Here is an 18,552-nt window from a genome sequence, read left to right as displayed (position 1 = left end):
ACTTAATGCTAATGTTAACATGCTACCATGCTAACATGCTCACAGTGACGATGTAAAATGTTGTTTAGAAGGTATAATGTTTTACCATGGTCATCATTTTAATATGTTCATATGCTAACATTTAGACACAAATAGCAGGTAATTCTTTTTAGCCACACTGGCAATGTGACACCAGAGATGGCAGAGAGTTATTAAAGGAGTACCCTGCTTAGCCTCCCTGCCATCACAATCTGACCCTGGAGAAGATGATGAACTGATGGGTGGATGGCAAAGTTGTTTGGTCAGTTGGTTCAGACTAAAATATCTCAACAACTATTGGATGCATTGCCATGACATTTTGTACAGACATTCGTTGTCCCCAGAAGATGTATCCTACTGACTTTGCTGAATCCCAGGCTTGACAGTTTTGTTTTTTGGTAAACTGTCCCTACAACCACTGGATGGAATGTCATGAAATCTGGTACAGATATCCACGGTGCTTGGGGATGAATGCCACTGATTTTGGTCTGGCTTTTTATCTAGCATCATCAGCAGGTCAAAACTGCAATTTGTCCAATACTTTGGTTTATTTATCAATTTGGTTTTATTTGGACTGAAAATTACAGCCTTTCAGAGACACTAACATTGTGTTCCTAGAACTAGTTTCATGACTTGAAAGGAAAAAATGAGTTCATATGACAGAAAAATGACAAAACCCAAAAAGATTCTAACCTGTGGAGAAGGAAGTTGTTGAGGGATCTGTCCATCCAGCAGGGTGGTCAGTAGTGTGTCACCCAAGATTTGTCTGAGGTGCTGAGCCATGACTGTCTGCTGCTCTACCCCACAGTGATTCTCAAGGGACAGGATGACAGGGAAGTCTGATGTCTGTCAAACAAGGATGAGAAGACACTAAACTCTTAAAATGAAGTGGCTGTCTGTTTTCTGTTTTATTTATGTTGAAATTCTGCCCATCCTAGCAAACACAGTGGCAAATGACATTCCAGTGTTGTATCTAGTTTCCATTAAGCATAAGTTTCCACAATCCTCCAAAACACTTTCTTCATCATATCCTCCTACAGTTCAGTAGGAAAGTTTGAGTAGGATAAAATGGAGAAGTGAAGACACATGAGAAGTTCCTGGTTGTTTTCCATGTAGGTCAGTTAGTGGGGGTACATTTGACTCAGGGGCAGGGAAAGTTACCAACTGCTACATCTGGGCTTAACACTGTTCTGGGCACACAGACAGTGTTGCATGTGTAATTTATAATTCAACTGAAGGCTTAAGGATTGGTTTTGAGATATACTACTGTGAATTCTGCCAACATCACAATAGAGGTGACTGGAATCTCATTAGTAGTTACTCACAGCATTAAAAAAATATCTACATAAATGTTACCCACCTTGAAGGCATATTCTTTGAGTGTTGAAATGATGTCTCTAAAGAGAATTTTGGATGTCAAAGTATGACCATGATACACAATAGGCTCCCCATCATGCCGTCCCAGGAGTCCACCTCCACACAGCGACAGCCTCTTTTCAGAGCCCTATAGACACATACAAATGTAAGTAAAGACCACTCTTTGTTTTGTTTTGTTTCAGTGTTCACTTTAAGGTTATGCTTCCATCTATGAATTTACAGTTAATACTATACCATCTTGCTTGCCTGAAACAAGGTTTCAGAAAAAGACAAAGATAGGATTGTGGGAAATATATTGAAACCTTGATGCTTCTCCTATCACTGGGAAATGGCTTATAGGTCTCTCTCAGCTTTTGTTTCAACCTTAACAACTCAACTCTGAATTGCCCTCTCTGGCAGCCATTATATTGTTCTACTATCCTATCCTGTCATTTGCAAGTCTTTTGTCCTGTGTGTCATTTGTGCAGGCAGTCCTCACTGGATGTTACGCCTCTAGGCTGCTGTGTCCACGGAGCTGGTCCTCCAGGAGGTAGGTGTTGTGTGAGGAGGAGATGAAGTAGTGGCTGAGCGGCTGGCATATCCTGGTAAAGATGTCGATGCTCAGGTTTAAATATGGAGCCCTCCTGGGAGCACAGGTACATCTGGAAGCCATCTAGAGACATGGCGCTTTGCTTTTTGGCTGCAGATACAAATGGAATTGGTACAGCATAGTCCAGGTTTATTTGTATTGAGTGAAACATCTTGACAGTTATTAGGTGGATTGCCATGAATTCTGTTACAAGTACTCAAGGTCCCCAGAGATCCCCCCCTAGAAATTCTAATCTCTCTAGTTATCCCCTGAGATTTCAGCTAGCATCATCAGGCCAAACGTTTAAATTGTCCAATACTTTGATTTATGACCAAATAACTAACAGGTTCCCATCAGCCTCAGCTGTTCTGTGTGTTTTAATTAGTTAATGTTAGCATGCTGAAGGGGCACACTTGGTTGTTAACCTGCTGAATTACCTGTTAAACATCAGCATGTTCAATGCTCACTGTTGACATGTTGATGTTAACATTTAGCTCAAATGCTAAATGCTAAGCCTAACTGCAGGCTCACAGAGATGACTGTGTGGCTGTAACTCTGTAACTGCCCTCACAGCTGCCTTTACCTGTCTCAGATGGTTCATAGCGATCAATCAGCTCCTTGGCATGCTGGGCGCTCTGCTCTCCCTCCTGTTGCTCTATCCGCAGGAAGTTTTCCAGCTCCTCCAACATTAACTTCTTCTCCATCTCCAGAGTAGTCCTGGAACACTTCCATACCTCATCCTCTGAGTCAGTATCTTATAGAAGTGGACAAACTCTTCGATTTCTAAAGAACCGGTGTCTGACTTATCGGCCATCTGTGGAAATAATAGAGGAGCTTTGTATTTGTTTAGTTTCATTAGTTTAGGCTTCATTTTAAAGAAATATACAGTCTTTTACATATTTTTGGTCTTATCAAAGTGCTTTTTGAAAAGTTCATCAAATCACACTTATATTTAAAAAACAAAAATCCACCATAAGGAAACCAGTTTTTTTTGAGGCTCTGCTAAGATTAAGGCCGAATCCCTTCAGTGGTTAAGCTGTCCACCACTAGCAACATGTCCTGTCTATGAAAGTTGGAACAAAGTTCTGAAGCCCCAATGGCTCGTTCTTGAATTAGATTAAATGTAAGCAAATTCCCAAATTAAAACAATGTGGATAGACTTATAAAACTTGTGTGTCAGAACTGTACCGTAAAGAGATGGAGAGCATGTTCTTCATTCATGTCTACGTTCATCATCTTCAGCAGTTTCCGCACTTCTTTGAAATTCATCTTCCCATCTTTGTTTTTGTCAGCTTTCTGAAACCAGTCCCAGACCCATCTGAGAAGATGCTTAAGGAAAATTCAGATGTGTTGTTTAATAAAAACTCACATTTTAAAAAAGCTTTGTTTTTCCATTCAGAACTTCAACCATATTAATATCTGGAGAATTAAACTAGAAAATCTGAGTCCCATGTTGAAATTATCTGATGGGAAATAATAGTTTCCACTTTTAAGCAGACAACTTGGAGCTTTGTTCAGAGAAGATGAGGGATGAACCAGGATCTTTTACACCAATAAACTCTCCTTCATCCTTCATAAAATTCTTCCACATCCACCACAATAAAAGGATACTGGTCTAACCTCTCCTTCTCGTCCATCGTTTGAGCCTTGTGAATTAACTTGCGCACTCCTTGGATCCAGGCCTGGGCTTCCTCTGGAGACTCTGCCACCAGGTCCACGTTGCCTTGCCGACCGTGAAACACCAAGGTGAAGCAGAGGTTAGCGGGGAACTCCTCGGCAATGCTCAGCAGGACTTCCGACTGGTGGCCCTCACGCACTGCCTCCAACTCGGTCACTGAGACTATGAGATATTATCAGTATATGATCAGTGCAATGGAGATGATACTCTGCACTCATTAGTCTAGTGTTCATATTTAAAACAGTTACTGTCACAAGTACATACAAAATCATAACGAATCTTTGACTAGACCTATTGATTATTATTGGATTACAGTTCCATTTTTGTTTTTGTATTTCTACCAATTTGTAATAACTATCTAACCTTGGGCCACGTCGATAAACTTCCCTAAACGTTTCTATTGCTCTGCACACTATTTATAGGGACTCCACTATACTGAAGTGAACTTCAATAAGTAGGATTGTTCAACACATGTTTTGCTCTCTTGCTGAGGGATGAGAAAGTAAATGCCGTCTGTACAGTAAATGCTGCTTAGCTTGGCTTAGCATAAAGACTGGAAACAAGAGGAAACAGTTAGCCTGGCTCTGTCCAACGGTAGCAAAATCACCCTAGTAACTTCCTGGAGTCTTCACTAGTTACTCCTGACCATGAATTAGCACTTCACAACATTAAGCTAGGGCCGTGGAGTGAGGGTTAAGTCTGGGTAAAAGGAAGGAGGGTTTCTATGCAGCCTGGGAGGAAATTCTGCTCGTGGTGAAGTTCAAGTTTTTTTTCTCTCTCTTGACATATTTGCTTTTATTGGGTAGATGATAGTAGGGGGCCAGACAGAAATTGAAGGGAGAGACAGAGGAGTATGACATGCATCAAAGGTCCTCAGCTATTATCATAACTAGGTTCAAGTTCACATTTTTAACTTGTAAATTGATTGAAATAATAAGTCAGTACAATCATGCATGAAAAAATATGGTTACACTTCTTAAACTCACAGGTGGAGTGGCCTCTCCCTGCCCATCTGGATTTGTACCAGATTGTCAGGCCGTCTTCCAGGAGGCGGAAATGCCGCTGCTTCTTCCATGAACGGGACTTGACTTTTCTAAGAGTCGATCCCGCCATCATTATTTTGACATCTGGGTCATCTTGAATACCTGAGCAGAATCATGTAAAAAAATTGAAAGTCATGAACATGTCATACCATAGATACTAAACCATCAGAACTATCAGGCCAGGGAGAGGAATAGTAATTCACTTTCAATATATGAATTGAGTTGTAAAATCATGAATAACATTTACTCACGAGAGCCCTCAGGATCCATTGCTATCCTTGTATCATGCCAATGGAAATTTGCTGCTAAAAAGAAGCAGATGTCAAGGAGTTGTTCCAGATGTTTCCCCTTTTTCCAAACAAGATCAATTTTACTATAGCTCTTCACTCATCCAGCTGCTTCATAAACTCTCTAAATACAAATAACCACAGTATAATATTAATCTTCACTTGTCCACATAAGGTTTGCTGAGCACACTTTCGACAACACCCTGGATCAAATTCTTAGTTACACAAACTATTTCTCTCTTCTTGGACACTGAGTAGGTTTATTGGAACTGGTTTGCTTTATCACTGAAATAAATCTTGATAGGAGTTGTTAAGGAAGGATTTTAGCACTTCATTTTGTCCATAGAGGATTTCCCGGTTGACCCAGGAAAGTGAAACATGCTTACCTGTGACCTCCAATAACCAGCCATTCTGTTGTGTCTCACAAAATCATAACAAAATCAGTTGGGCAGTAGACGGTGAGGGGAATATTGTTATTTTTAACTGTAAGATCTCAGTTCAAACCCCTGTGTTGGCCTGTAACTGCACTGCTTAAGTGTCCCTGAGCAAAGTGCTGAATACTAACCAGCACTGCAGTTGCCTAACATAATGTCTGTGATACAGAACTGGGGCAAACAAAAATATAGTTCCTTCAAAAGATCATTAAAGATGAAAAAGAGAGGATACTAACACAATCTGTGAGTGTATAGTAGACCACCCTAACTGCAATTGCTGTTCTAACTACCACTGTCTATTCATGGTATAAGAGTCAGAGTTTAAATCTGGATCCTTTCATGCCATCAGTCTTTACTCATTCATTAGCAGAAAGCAGAGAGATACTTTTGCATGGCAACTCCTGCAGCCTGCCTGCTGACAAAGAAAAAATACACACACTCAGCAGTCTGTGTTTGCCTCAGCCTGGTCAGATAGATTTTTTTTTTTTTTACTTGATTTAGGTGGAATGCTTCTAATCATTCTAAGATTATAATTTCCTAATTTATTGGCACAGACATTTATGGTTCTCAGATGATGAATATTAATTATTTAGATTTCCTGTAGTTCCACCATGAGGCTGACTTTTGTGAAATGTCTCAACAGCTATTGGAAGAATTGTCTTGAAATTTGGTAGGCACATTCCTGTCCCCATCAAAATGAATTATAACTGAATGAAGTGAAATGAACTAATGAAGATTAACTTTTCTTCTTGACTTTGTTCAATACTACATCCAAAACTGTTGTCAGTCCCACCAGCCACAGTTGCACTAATGCTGCTAATTAGGCAATGTTAGAACGCTAACATGCTAAACTATGATGGTAAACATGGAAAACATTATACATGGTAAACATCACCATATTAGTACTGCCACTATGTGCATGTTTTCATGCTGATAACAGCATTTTATTCAAAGTACCACTCAGTCAGTGTACCTCCCTATGGAGCAGCCTCACAGAGCAGCTAGTATGGCTGCGGAATACAGTTGTTGTTAACATCATCAAACATAAAATCTTAAAAGTGTTGGTACTCAGCTGAGAAACACAAAACTGCAGCTTTGCGAAAAGGTCTCTTTTATAGTATAGCCCAAAATCTCACACTTTTTCTAGGAGGGCTAAAATGGGTACAACACAGAACACATTCTATAGTTACACCTTCATAAAGTGTTACATTAAAAGCAGAGACACTGATGCAGAAAAAAACAAACATGTTGCATACTCTCTGTTTATCAGTGGAAGCTGATAAACTCCTGTTATCAGTTGTTCACTGATAAGTGAGGATCAAACACTTTTGGAAATGGGAAGGTTTTCCAATGTCTGTTTATCTTTATTCCTGTCTGACAGTTATCCTTTCCTTTCACTGTCTCCTGAAACAATAAGATATAATCTTGGGTTCTCTGTTGCACAACCCCCTGTGCCAGCCCCCCTGGCAGAGTGCCCACCACGATACGACCAATGTGATGCAAGGAATGTATTCACAGTTTCCTGACAATTTAATATCACACTCCTTCTGAAGAAACAGACTGACCATGAAAGCGAGGCTTATTTTCCACAGCTATTTGCTCCATAAACTTATGTGCACTTTTATGTTTAGTGTTTCCTCCGCACAGCCACGTCAAACACATTTTTATTTTCCATCCCAAGCTTTTCAGATTGCACTGCTGAAAGTTTAACACACCCTCCTTCACTCCTCAGGTCCAGTCTTTTAAGCTCAAATTAGGTCACATTGCGTTTTATTTTTGGGTGCTTTAGTGTTTTGGATTGGTGCCCTCTCCAAGGATGAGTCACATGAGGCCACTTCTTAAGGGAGTTAACTGACCACACACACACAGACACACAGACACACAAAGACATGACTCATGAGGATATATGACAGGATGGAAACTAGGAATAAACAACAACAGTTTCTAGTATCAGATTACATTTGAATCCCAGATATCCATCATAAGAATGTGCAGTTTCCCCTGTCTGTTGAGATTTGTGTCCTGATATGGGTACATAGTTGCCTTTTTCCTGTACACAGTTATGTGAAGAATCCAACAAAGATGTGAGCAGCCTCTGCCCATCCAATAAAACCCATATATAACTCCAAGCTGTGGTGGGGAGGGAGTGTTGTGCAGAGTAAATTTTAACCAGAGGCAGAAATATGCTACATAAAAGCATCAGTTCAGCAACGCCTGCATGCAACTGCAGCTCAGGGGAGAAAGAATGATAACAATTTGGATTTGTCTATGCTAAAAAAAAAGAGTGATACTTACCAAAAGTACAGATTTCACCAGGGATGTTATGAAGCAGACCTTTGGAGGTGGGTACACTTCAGGAAAGCTCTCTCAGCTAGGGCCTCATACAATGAGAGGCAAAATCCTGGATGTCCGGCTTAAGAGAGGGTCTGGGGAGGTGTGTACGTCACACTGGCCCTGTGTGCTGAGATCCAGGCTCAAAGAGAGTCCAGGGACTGTTAGCTGAGCTCTGGACCTTAAAGGACCGGGAGTGTCCAAAGGAGAGATTCCTGGCCCTGCCTCTCTCCTCCCCTCGCTCTGGTCTCACTGCTGGGTCGGAGAAATCTGATTCTCTAGTCACTACTGCCGCACGCTGGAATGCCCCACTCCCCACCACTCCTCATCCTCATCCTCCTCTTCCTCTACACCCAACCCCCCCCCCCCCCTTCCTTTCCTGCCACTCCCTCACTCTGCCATGGGCAGGCCCCTCGCTGCATCTGGCGAGGGTCACTCCACTGCAGCGTGCTGTGCCTCAGTCTGTCCGTCTTCCTTTCTCTCATCCCCTGGATAAATGGGGATGCTGTGCAGAACTCAAAGTGACTTTGGTGTTCCTGTATCAGCACCGATAATGGTTAACACAATTCTGGGAAAGGGTCTACTGTGTTAAGGACAGAAGCCAAAACAGTAAACAATGAAAAATACCTATTGTTCATGAAAACAGTTCAGCTTTCCTACCATTGGAGAATCCTGCTCCTTTTCCCTGGTTAAACAGTGACTCAGGCCAAATCTGATATCTGATGGTATCAGAAGATTGCAGAGACTGAAGGAAGACTGTTCTGTAGAACTTGGCAGTATGCCACATACTGCAGAGAAGAGTTTTTATTACACAGCCCGCTCTAATGTATATTTTTCATTTGTCCAATGTTTATGTCAGAATGCAGTGATTATAGTTCTTATCTCTTTTAACATGCAAACATAAAGATGGAAAACACCACTTTCTCCATTGTCAGTCCAGTCAAGCTAGTGTACTCCTCCATTTGCAGAACTCCCTGTACCAGGCCTATAATGACTTTAGCTACTGTAGCTTTTAGCTCATAAAACGTAAACAGACAAAAAACACAAGACATACTTCTCCAGAGGGGATTAGATTTGCGCACAAATGGAAGGCTTGGGCGTAGGTGTTTCCGTGAAGTATGATGTCCATCTCAGTCATTGTGAGGATAATGGAACCTATGGGGGCAACAATCTGTTAATGTACCGGTAAAAGGCAATGAAGGCTCATCAGTGAAGTCTGCAGCGTTGTTAGATGGAGCACTCAGTGAGCACAGGTGAGTCACTTTCTAATTTGACTGATGTAGAATGAACTTCATTTAAAAATAACCTCTAAACTTTAATTGAAATATTCCCCAATTTTTTTAAAATCCTTTTGAAGAAGATTATTTTTTCTATGTTTAACATAGCGCCATGGATGACAGTGACATCTCACCTAAATAACGGTCATCTGAGTTGCAAATTTGAAAGAGTTAATTGAGTCAATTTTGATTAATTTCATCGACTGAATATGGCAAAACTTAGATTTTAGGATTTGCTGCTTTTTGTGTCTTTTTAAAGGGAATATTTTTGACTTCTGGATTGTTCATCAGACAAACCACGCAGATTATTCATAACCTGAGTAATGGGTAGATCGATGAAATTATCAAAATATTAATCAGTGAGGAAAAATAAGGGGTAGTCGCAGCCCTACTCAAATCATAGAGTTTGTATGTTAGAAAAGATGCAGAGGATAACACTTTCTGTTTCTGACCTTACTAAGATATTAAGAAAAATGTGTCTCTCAAAATCAGTGTCAGTCCCCAGTGAATAAGCCTGAAAGCCTGAAGCCTGAAGCCTGAAATCAGTTGCTCTCATCACATGTAAAGGGGACCTATCCTGCATTGGGTGGAAAATAGTTTATTTATGAAATATCTTGAACAAGACCAGCTTCTGAGATTTAACTCTACCAAATACAATACCAGTAAAAACAGAAAACCATACAGAATGACATCCACTATATTAGTAAACTGCTGCATATGATGTCAGCCCTCAGTGGCTTGGCAAAAAAAAGAAACTAGTCATATAGAAGATTAAAAAGTCTTATTTGAAATGAAAGAAGCAAAAAAAAATAATAACAGTTCCTACTTTGAAGTGGAATGTTACATGAAGTTACAGTGATGAACCAGACAAGAGCAAAGGGTAGGTGTTTGGTGTTTTGATTGATTTTTTTTACAGGCTGTTTTTTACTGTATATTTGGCTGTTTTTTCTCATTTCAACTTTTATTTGTTTTTGTTTTTTTTTTTGTTAGTTGTACTTATTCCTGAATTTCAGTGACGTTTAAGTGTAAAATATCATATCTTTCTCAATCAATTTTGAGGGATCTTGCCAAAATGGTACATGTCAGAAACAAATATCAGCCAATAGATCATTAATACTGATATTAGTATCAGTTTTGAACATCTACTATCTGACAGACTCTAAAAAAATATTTAGTTAGGATAGATTCATGTGTAGATGTGACACACTCATATTAATCCATCCAAAAACAAAAAATACCTCACTTTATCATTATATCCCTTTACTTTGCAGACAGTCTTAGCACCACATTTGGCAAAATACAAAATCTAGACAGTGATGAAGGAGTCCTTCTGCATCCACTGTCAGCACACACTGTGTCCCCATCACTGTGGAGCCAGTGGGATGCCTCTAGCATCAGTGACTTGGCCTTCCTGCAGGTTCTTGACCAACTGTGCTAGCCAGCGCTTGGTGGTGGTGTCGTCCTTCAGCACCTGGGCAAAGGTGCTGTCTTTCAGCTGGTCTGGTAAACACTGACGCAGGGCTTCTCTGGCTCTGGGGGAAGGAATGCCACATGCCATAAATCAATGGGGCTCCAAATGGAGATGAAGGTTATACCTTTTTAAAAAGTCTGTAATTCTAATACCTATATCACAATTACACATACATATGGGAAAACTTATCAGATGTTATTCTTTGGAAAAAAATGGCTTCTAATGTAGGCTTATTATCATGTGAGCTGGTCTTTACTGTGATACACTCTTCTGCAGTGTGCTTTCCTGATATGCATTATTGATATTACTTCAAGGGATGCTAGCTATAATGGACTATTTCTTAACTATCATGCTGAACTATATTTGTAAACTTCTATACAACATACAAACATCCCCACAGGAAATTGATTAGCATGGCCATATGCTTTCTATGATATGTGGTGAATGTACCCGCAGAATGTTTTAGAGGAGCAGAGAGGCAGAGCTGTGGCTCTGTGCTCATTTCAAAAAATAACTCTGATTAGTCACTGAAGCAAATAACAAGGACCTGCTGACATTAAAACACAAATGCAAATATTAGAGACTGAGCTGTTTACCTCCACTTTACCCAACTTTTTTTTCTGACCACACAATGTGCTGCTATGATTACCCAAAAGCAAATGTATGATGTGATACCTGCTGAGCTGCATCAGAGAGATCTTGACACTTTGGCAACAATTTAGTTGTTCAGTGACAGTTTGAACAATTGCCTCATTCATTAAATGTAAGGAAATCACTCCCTTGTTCACTCATCCACTACCCCTCACAGACAACAATAGTTTTATAATATCTTTCCTAGGCCTATTAAATATTATTATGATATGAAAACCAAACCAAATATGCAGACCTGTGGAAATTCATCACCAAATTAGCAACTAATCCACTGATTATTGTCTAATTGTGTCAGTTAGTGGCTAAACATTAAGTTCCGACCACAGGCTGACAAGCCATTTAATCAAAAGTCCCCACACACTGTATTTATGGTAGGCTCATGGCTCCTCCTTGTGGCAACTACTGATGATCAAAATCCAGTTCTCTGTGTTTTCAGGCACATGAGGGACTGAGGCCTATCTTATACAAATCACACTCTGTCAAGAGCCAAAGTTAAAACACATATGCTTATACTGTATCTGATGAACATTGCTCTACCTGAGATTATCTGAGAGACGAAGGTAGCAGCGAACAACATGCTTCAGCAGACGGGCTGATGGTTCTTTCGAGAGCTGCAACACCATTTTGCCCTGCAAAGAAAAAGATGAAAAATCTATTTTTTGTAATTGATACCAACTGTCACACTATTGTGAGACTGGGAAGGTAAATTCAAATCAAATTCAGATGTTTCTCAATCAACACTTACAAGAATCATGGCCACATGGGAGAAACGTTCATAAGTCTGACAGATGTAGGCCAGCCCTGTGTCATCCAACAGAATCTTCTGTAGTATGAAAGTAGCAACCTGCCAAAAAAAAAAAAAAAAAAAAAAGCAGTGAATAATTGTGAGTTATACAATCCTGCCAGGTACTAACAAACTGATATAAATATAATACTTCCTTTTCGATGAATTAAGAGTTAGTTACAGTTTAACTGTAACTATATTTGTGCTCATGAATTTCAATGAAAAGCAGCAGGTTAGGAGAAATGATGGAAGCTGGTCTTCTTTTTTCAAAGAGGAAACTGACTGAGTTGTTAAACAGTGTAAAACAATTTAGCTAACAGACGTATTGGAAAAGATGGTGGAAATGTTGTGGAAGGAGAAATGTTTTTAACTAATGTACCAACATTCAACACTTAAGTTACACGTATGTCTGTTAGAGGAGTGTTTGAAAAGCAGGTGTAATGTAATGTATAAGTACCGTCTTGGAGAGTTCACTGCCAGATTCCATGATACGGAGACATAGTGGGATGATTTCAGTGGTAAGAAGGAAGTTAATTACTTCTTGTTCATCTGTTTTGACCAAGGCACCTGCAGAAATTACAAAAAGACATCTAGTTGAGACACCATTTTTGTAAGTAGCGTCATTCAAGAAATAAAAAATCTAAGCAGGAATACCCAAGAGTTTACCTATGACTCCAAGGCTGGTGAGTCGAAGGTACTCAAATGGCCGTGTTTTGCTCACAGTGTGCAGAAAAGGGTAAAGAAAAAGAGGGATGTGAGCAGCAAGAAAAGCCGACCTGGTGAGAAACAAAGATTTAAAAGCACTTTAATCAATGTGACTTAACTTAGATGACACAGTATATATCAAACAGAAGATTCATGATTACTTTCATAGCTTTGTGCCATCGCTGACACCGATACCTTAGGACAATGAAAGCAGTAGAATGTCTCATTAAAAATTACAAGCAACTAACTCCATGAAGAGCAGGCATTAAAGCCCAAGCTCTCAGATGTATGCCATATTTTGTGGTCAACAAAAAAAGGCAGTGATGATGTGCTATGTCTGAATAAGTAGTACAGGTTTAAGTAAACAAAATTTCAGTTACAACTGTTCAATTGTTCACTGTATAGTAGCTTCATTATCAGTTCTGGGACATTAGCTTTGTTTTTTTTAATACATGAAATACATATAACTCCAAATCTAACAAACATTCTTGCCAGTGACTATTTGCCAGTGACTCTCAACGATAAATGAATCAATTGCCCGACCAGTTCAGAGCCAATTGTATGCGATGTAGTGGAAGAAAATTCTTCTGTCCTGAACTGTAAGTAGCTAAATCTGTCTGGAGCTTTACATTATTAAGGTCTCTGAAGGCAGTCTGATATTAATAACAAAAAAGAAACAAGTCATTTACAAAAACCTGTACTGATCTCCTCATTACCGTGTCTCCGGGTGTGAGGCGACACACTGCAGAAGTGCCAGGGCGTTGCACACTCTGTTAGACTGGTGAGCTGTAAGTGTCGGTGGATTTATAGATGGATAGATGTTCACTATCTCCTAATTAAAAAAAATATATATCAGATAAGGAAAGAAATCAGTTAAAGCGATGATCATGGCCACACACAAATAGTAACCAAAGACATTACACAGTTATGGATGGGACATGGGCCATACCTGCAGCAGAGCAGCAATGGTGCCACAAGAATGCCAGAGCATTGGTGGCAAGGTCTGGCACAGATTCTCGTTTCTTACTTAGTTCCAGCAAGGCATTTTCTCTGGTTTCTGGACTGGACAATTCATTGATCCACTGGTAGATCTTCTCTCGATCCACCTGGGCCAGAGCTGTGACATTAGTTACAGCCTGCAAGAAAAAGGGTAAATAATCAACAGATGCAATCATCAGCACCATCCAACTATACCTTTTATATTGACATGATGGTATGAGAAAAGATACTATCTGCAACTCAAATACACATATTGTAACATGTATCACACATTTTGTGAAATCACCACTAGAGCCACAATATGGCATCACATAACCTGAATCAGGCATTTAGAAACACAATGTCTGATTTTAAGGCAGCAAACAGGCTTTATCCCCGTGTTAATGGTAGTTTCACATTGGTAATCTTACTGCTCTAAATATGATTATTATAAAAATTGTGGCCCAGCTATTACAATCTATATAGGCAAACACTTATCATTTGATCTAAGCTCTGGTGCAAATCCCTTAGTTTCAAAAGGCAGAGAATATGTCTCGATGAATTTGGAAATATGACAAAATTCATACACAAGAGTTAAGAGACTTCGATTAAAAGTTGGAATATGATATAGAATAAAATAACAACATGTGATACTGTCATAAGCTGTTAAATAAAGTACTTTTAACAGCCTTTGATCAATTTAAGAAGAAACAAAGGAGAAAATTGTATATTAAGATGGTTGGTACAGCAACAACACCGGTGTACAGTTAGGCCGATTTTAGATACTCACTGCTCCCGTCGCCAGCATTATCTGAACCTCTGACTGGTCGCAAGGTGTAGTTAAAGTTATTGTATCACCTGAAGTCTGGCGTAGTGGCTAACTAATGCGATGTAATTAAATAAATTTGGCTAACTAACACACAATACGGACAGCTAGCCCAAGCTAGCTGCTAAATGTCTTGACAAATGGAATCCAGTACGCGCGTACGTCAACAATTCAAACAGCTTCAACTTCATTGAGATAACAGAATGACAAAACGCTAATATTTGCATTTACATTTATCATTAACACCCCCCGTGAGCTCAAAACTCAAAGATACTGATCAAATAACATAACGTGGTAACGAATTTTAATCGCCAATGGAGGCAACCTCAATACAAATACTCAAGTTATCGCGAGAGGAAGATGAGACGTACTCTCGGTTTTCATTTCCGTTGTAAATTTTCACATTCCCGCCATCATCGCGCAGTGCTGCGAAGCGTCGTGTGCGGGTCCGGTGTCAACAACACACGTACAGGGGAGCAGGTGAATGCCGGCAAAACAAACTTTCTGCCCTCGGAGGACCTACGAAAACGATACTGTGATTTAAAAGTTTCAAGACGAGCGCATATCACCGACAGGTAAAGAAGTAAGACGGTGTAATCAAACTGTGATACTGTTTCATCACCAAATTACAATCAGGCAAATTAGCCAGTTAGCTAGCTCCCGCTAGCCTGCTAGCAGACTTGCTAATGTCGGCCTCCTCCATCCATTCAGCGCCTGGAGAGGAGTGGACGACATTACCTGCATCCCACACATCTAGCTTGGCTGTAGTGTCACCGTGTCCTGTGATTTTGCGGGTTTTGCACATTTTTGTGACTTCAACTGTCTTGTCAGAACAACGTTTACCCCGCTAGAACTAATAAACGCTGGTCTCAATGTGCACCTTCGCTCGTCTTTACCGCCGCGATACAGATTGGGTACTGGGCTAGTTTCACGGCTAATGCAAACACAAGCTACATTGGCTGTTGTGGGACCGTTAGCCAGGTAACATAAGCAGTGTTAGTTTCCTCACTTTCTGAAACATCTGCCCCTGTTTTTCAGAATTGTGCTGCGGGAGTATTGTCTATTTTATTACGAGCCGTGTTCCATTAGGTGTTGTGTTACGTTGCTTTAGGTTGACTTGGAGTTTGTTGTGACTTTCCACAAGCGCTCGGTAGTAAAGCTTGGCCAGCGTGGGCTACCTACTTATGTTTCTTGTTTTTGTTTTTATTTTTTTCAGGTGAATAATATAAACTTTGAAATGGCGTGCAACAGCTCTGTTACCGTTAATGCTAGCAAATAGCAGGTGTTGGCGTATTTTTAATAATCCGAGTAATATCGGTGCTAATGATTGCTCTTTATTCATTATGCTTTATCATTAAGCTCATTAGCCTGTTTTAATGCCAGCTGTCTATGGAGGCAATGAGAATTCCTGCCTGATTGTAGTAACTGAATTAAACCGTTTAGTAAGATGTTTGCGAGTGTAGTAGTTTTCAAACACACTGACATGGTCAAAGCATACAAATTGTAACCCACTCTATGTATGTAGGACATTGCTGTGGTTGTATTGATACAGTTTCTCCTCCAATTTCTCCTCTTCAGGATTTGCTTGATCACAAGTCCTAGCCTCCAAAGTGCACCAACTGGATAGTAAGCCATGGCAACCATTGTGCCCAAACTCCCAGCGGTGGTGCTATTAAGATCCGCTTTACAAGCATGGACCTTGGCACCACCAGATGGAAAGAAGGAACTTTTGAGATTCTGGAAAAGGACAACAAAGTCAGCCTCTGTCTAAGGTTCAACTGTGGTGGAGCTTCAAAACTTTCCAGGTATTGATCAGTTTGTGTGTGGAAGTCTTGGTTTGTACTTACTCAGTCATGGGTGGAACTGCTAAGACATTGCTTTGGATTTGAGGCTGTAGCTCTCTGCACCTTTCCACTGTAATATTATGAAACTCATCAGTCACATTTTTTTAATCTTCAGTCTCATCCATAGGAATGTGATCACAGCAGTCATTTAGCCTTTTTCCCCTCAGTATCTAAAATCTGAAGTAAAATCAGGAGTTTTGTTTTGATTGCTGGGTCTTGGTATTGTGCATGCTGGCTCATTAATGTCATTAGTAACACATGCACCTCTGAAAAGACCTATGGTGACCGCACTGGATGTGAACTTAAAGACTATTCAAACTATTCTAAACTATTCAGGAGCGCTAGTCTGTTGTAAGTCACTCATTGCCACTATAATGATACAAAACGATGATGATGTAAGTCCTATAAAATGAAATAACTAGTTTGCTTTTAGCAGATTTTTTGTTTTTCGTGAATGGGAGCCAGTCATTGAACTACAGTAGAAATTCAGACCATGTGAAAGGATTGAAACAAAAGCTATTTATTTATTTATTAATACTATGAAACTACTGAGCAATCAGATGGATAGTGCAGAGGTGGAGTCTGCTGCTTCTGGAGTGGTTTGATATGTTTCTGTGGGCACCCTGACAGTCACCACCTTTTGTGTCTATAGAGTGTGAGAGTTTAAGGACAGGACAGGACAGTGTAAAAATGATTAAATAGATAGTTTAATCCAAGCAAAGTAATTTAACCATGTTACTAATTGGTTAAAATTTAGCAGTTCTAAGTATTTATAGGAAAAAAATAATTACAAAAATCCAGTTGTAAAAATGAAATTAATTTTGACTCTCATGAATTGTTTTCTTGTCCTCAGCTGAACCAGAACGTAAAGAACTTTACCCAGAATCTAAATCGAATCATGCTGACTTTGAAGGACAACAGTGTAATCACCTTGGATAAGATGCCCCAATCTTTGGTTCAGAAGACTAAAGAATACCTGGAAAAGTTGAAGCAAGGAAAGCCAAGTAAGTATACGACTGCTCATTTTAAGTAATTTGTTCATGGTTCACAGCAAGATAATGGTAAAACCAAAAGAATGTGATTCATATTTGTGATGTATACAGTCATGTTGATTAGCTTGTTCACTAATAATTGTGCAGAGTATGAAGGCATTATTTTTAGTTACTTTTAGTTGTATTTCTCAAGTTAATGTTGAGCTGATACATATTTGTGTTTGGTTAACATCAATACATTCCAAACAAACATCTTTTAAGTTCCAACAGATGATGGGTCACAAGTCTTCAGCCACTGCCAAATATTAGGATGTTAAGCATTGTCTCCAGTGTTTTGTGTTCATTTGAAACGAAAATGGTTAGTTAATTAAACAGACCTTTGATAAACAATGGGCAGAGTAAAAGGAAACACACAAGTAGTTATCACCCTGCATTTTATTCTGATTCATTTCCACAGTGTCCTGTGTTTTTTGATGTCGCTAGTCGATTTTACTTCAGTTTTTATGTATTTTCTTTCTCTTGCACCAGTTTTTTTAAACAAGTCTTGAATTTAAACTGTAAAAATTATGATAGATCTTGACCATATCCTGAAATGGTTACAGCTTATGAATTGACTCTGATTGTGATTTCCTTCATTCCTGCTGACTTCTGAGATAGGGTTGTCTCATCACAACTGTAGCAGGATATTTTAATAAAAACTCTGATTCTACAGTATCCTGCAGGACCTACTTCATGTTCAGGGACAGCAGGCCACTACTTACAAGCACAAATAAATGATAGTAGTAATATATAGGATGGTTTTTAAAAATCACTTATATTACAATATCCTACACCATTTGGCAAACATTATTGGTCGTCAATTCAGTCAAAACATTGCATCAAAAATATTTAAAAAACAACAGTTCAAAATATCATATTTTTTTAATTTTGCAGTCTTAAAAATCATCCATGGAAGTGCAAACTTCAGTGTGCTTGGGAACCGCTCTGTGAAAAATGACACCAATCCGTCAGGGAGAGACAGGTGAGCTACAACTCAAAACTACATTTTTATCCTGAATATATTTAGACAAACTTATGTTTGACTCCTCCGAACCTCCTCCAGACAACACCAAGGCGGCAGAGTGCAGAGGGCCGGGACGACACAACACACGGAAGCCTTTGGGCAGTCCGAGCAGAGCAGCATCCACTCCCACTCGCACTGGACTCTCTGAGAACAGGTGTGTTGTTGTAGTTGCTATTTGAGGTATTTCTCATCAAATAGTCTAATCATTTTTATTCAGAACTTGAG

The 18,552-nt window shown here is 39.6% G+C and overlaps 1 protein-coding gene and 1 pseudogene across 1 annotated transcript; both read right to left on the bottom strand.

Annotated features, from left to right (window-relative positions):
• Nucleotides 1-1,850: 1,850 nt before the first annotated feature.
• Nucleotides 1,851-8,059, bottom strand: LOC108890579 (1-phosphatidylinositol 4,5-bisphosphate phosphodiesterase delta-4-like). Its single transcript, XM_051067597.1, is given in 8 exon segments — nucleotides 1,851-2,074; nucleotides 2,547-2,678; nucleotides 2,681-2,777; nucleotides 3,152-3,281; nucleotides 3,575-3,803; nucleotides 4,628-4,786; nucleotides 4,936-4,989; nucleotides 7,701-8,059. Coding segments are annotated over 7 exon segments (990 nt in total). The 5' UTR covers nucleotides 4,955-4,989; nucleotides 7,701-8,059.
• Nucleotides 8,060-9,595: 1,536 nt separating this feature from the next.
• LOC108890580 (CCR4-NOT transcription complex subunit 9-like) lies at nucleotides 9,596-14,674 on the bottom strand (annotated as a pseudogene).
• Nucleotides 14,675-18,552: the final 3,878 nt, after the last annotated feature.

The sequence above is a fragment of the Lates calcarifer genome, unplaced genomic scaffold, assembly GCF_001640805.2.
Source record: "Lates calcarifer isolate ASB-BC8 unplaced genomic scaffold, TLL_Latcal_v3 _unitig_178_quiver_3061, whole genome shotgun sequence".
NCBI classification, from domain to species: domain Eukaryota; kingdom Metazoa; phylum Chordata; class Actinopteri; family Centropomidae; genus Lates; species Lates calcarifer.
The sequence above is the reverse complement of the archived record's forward strand: the minus strand, read 5'-3'. Positions and strand labels throughout refer to the sequence as shown.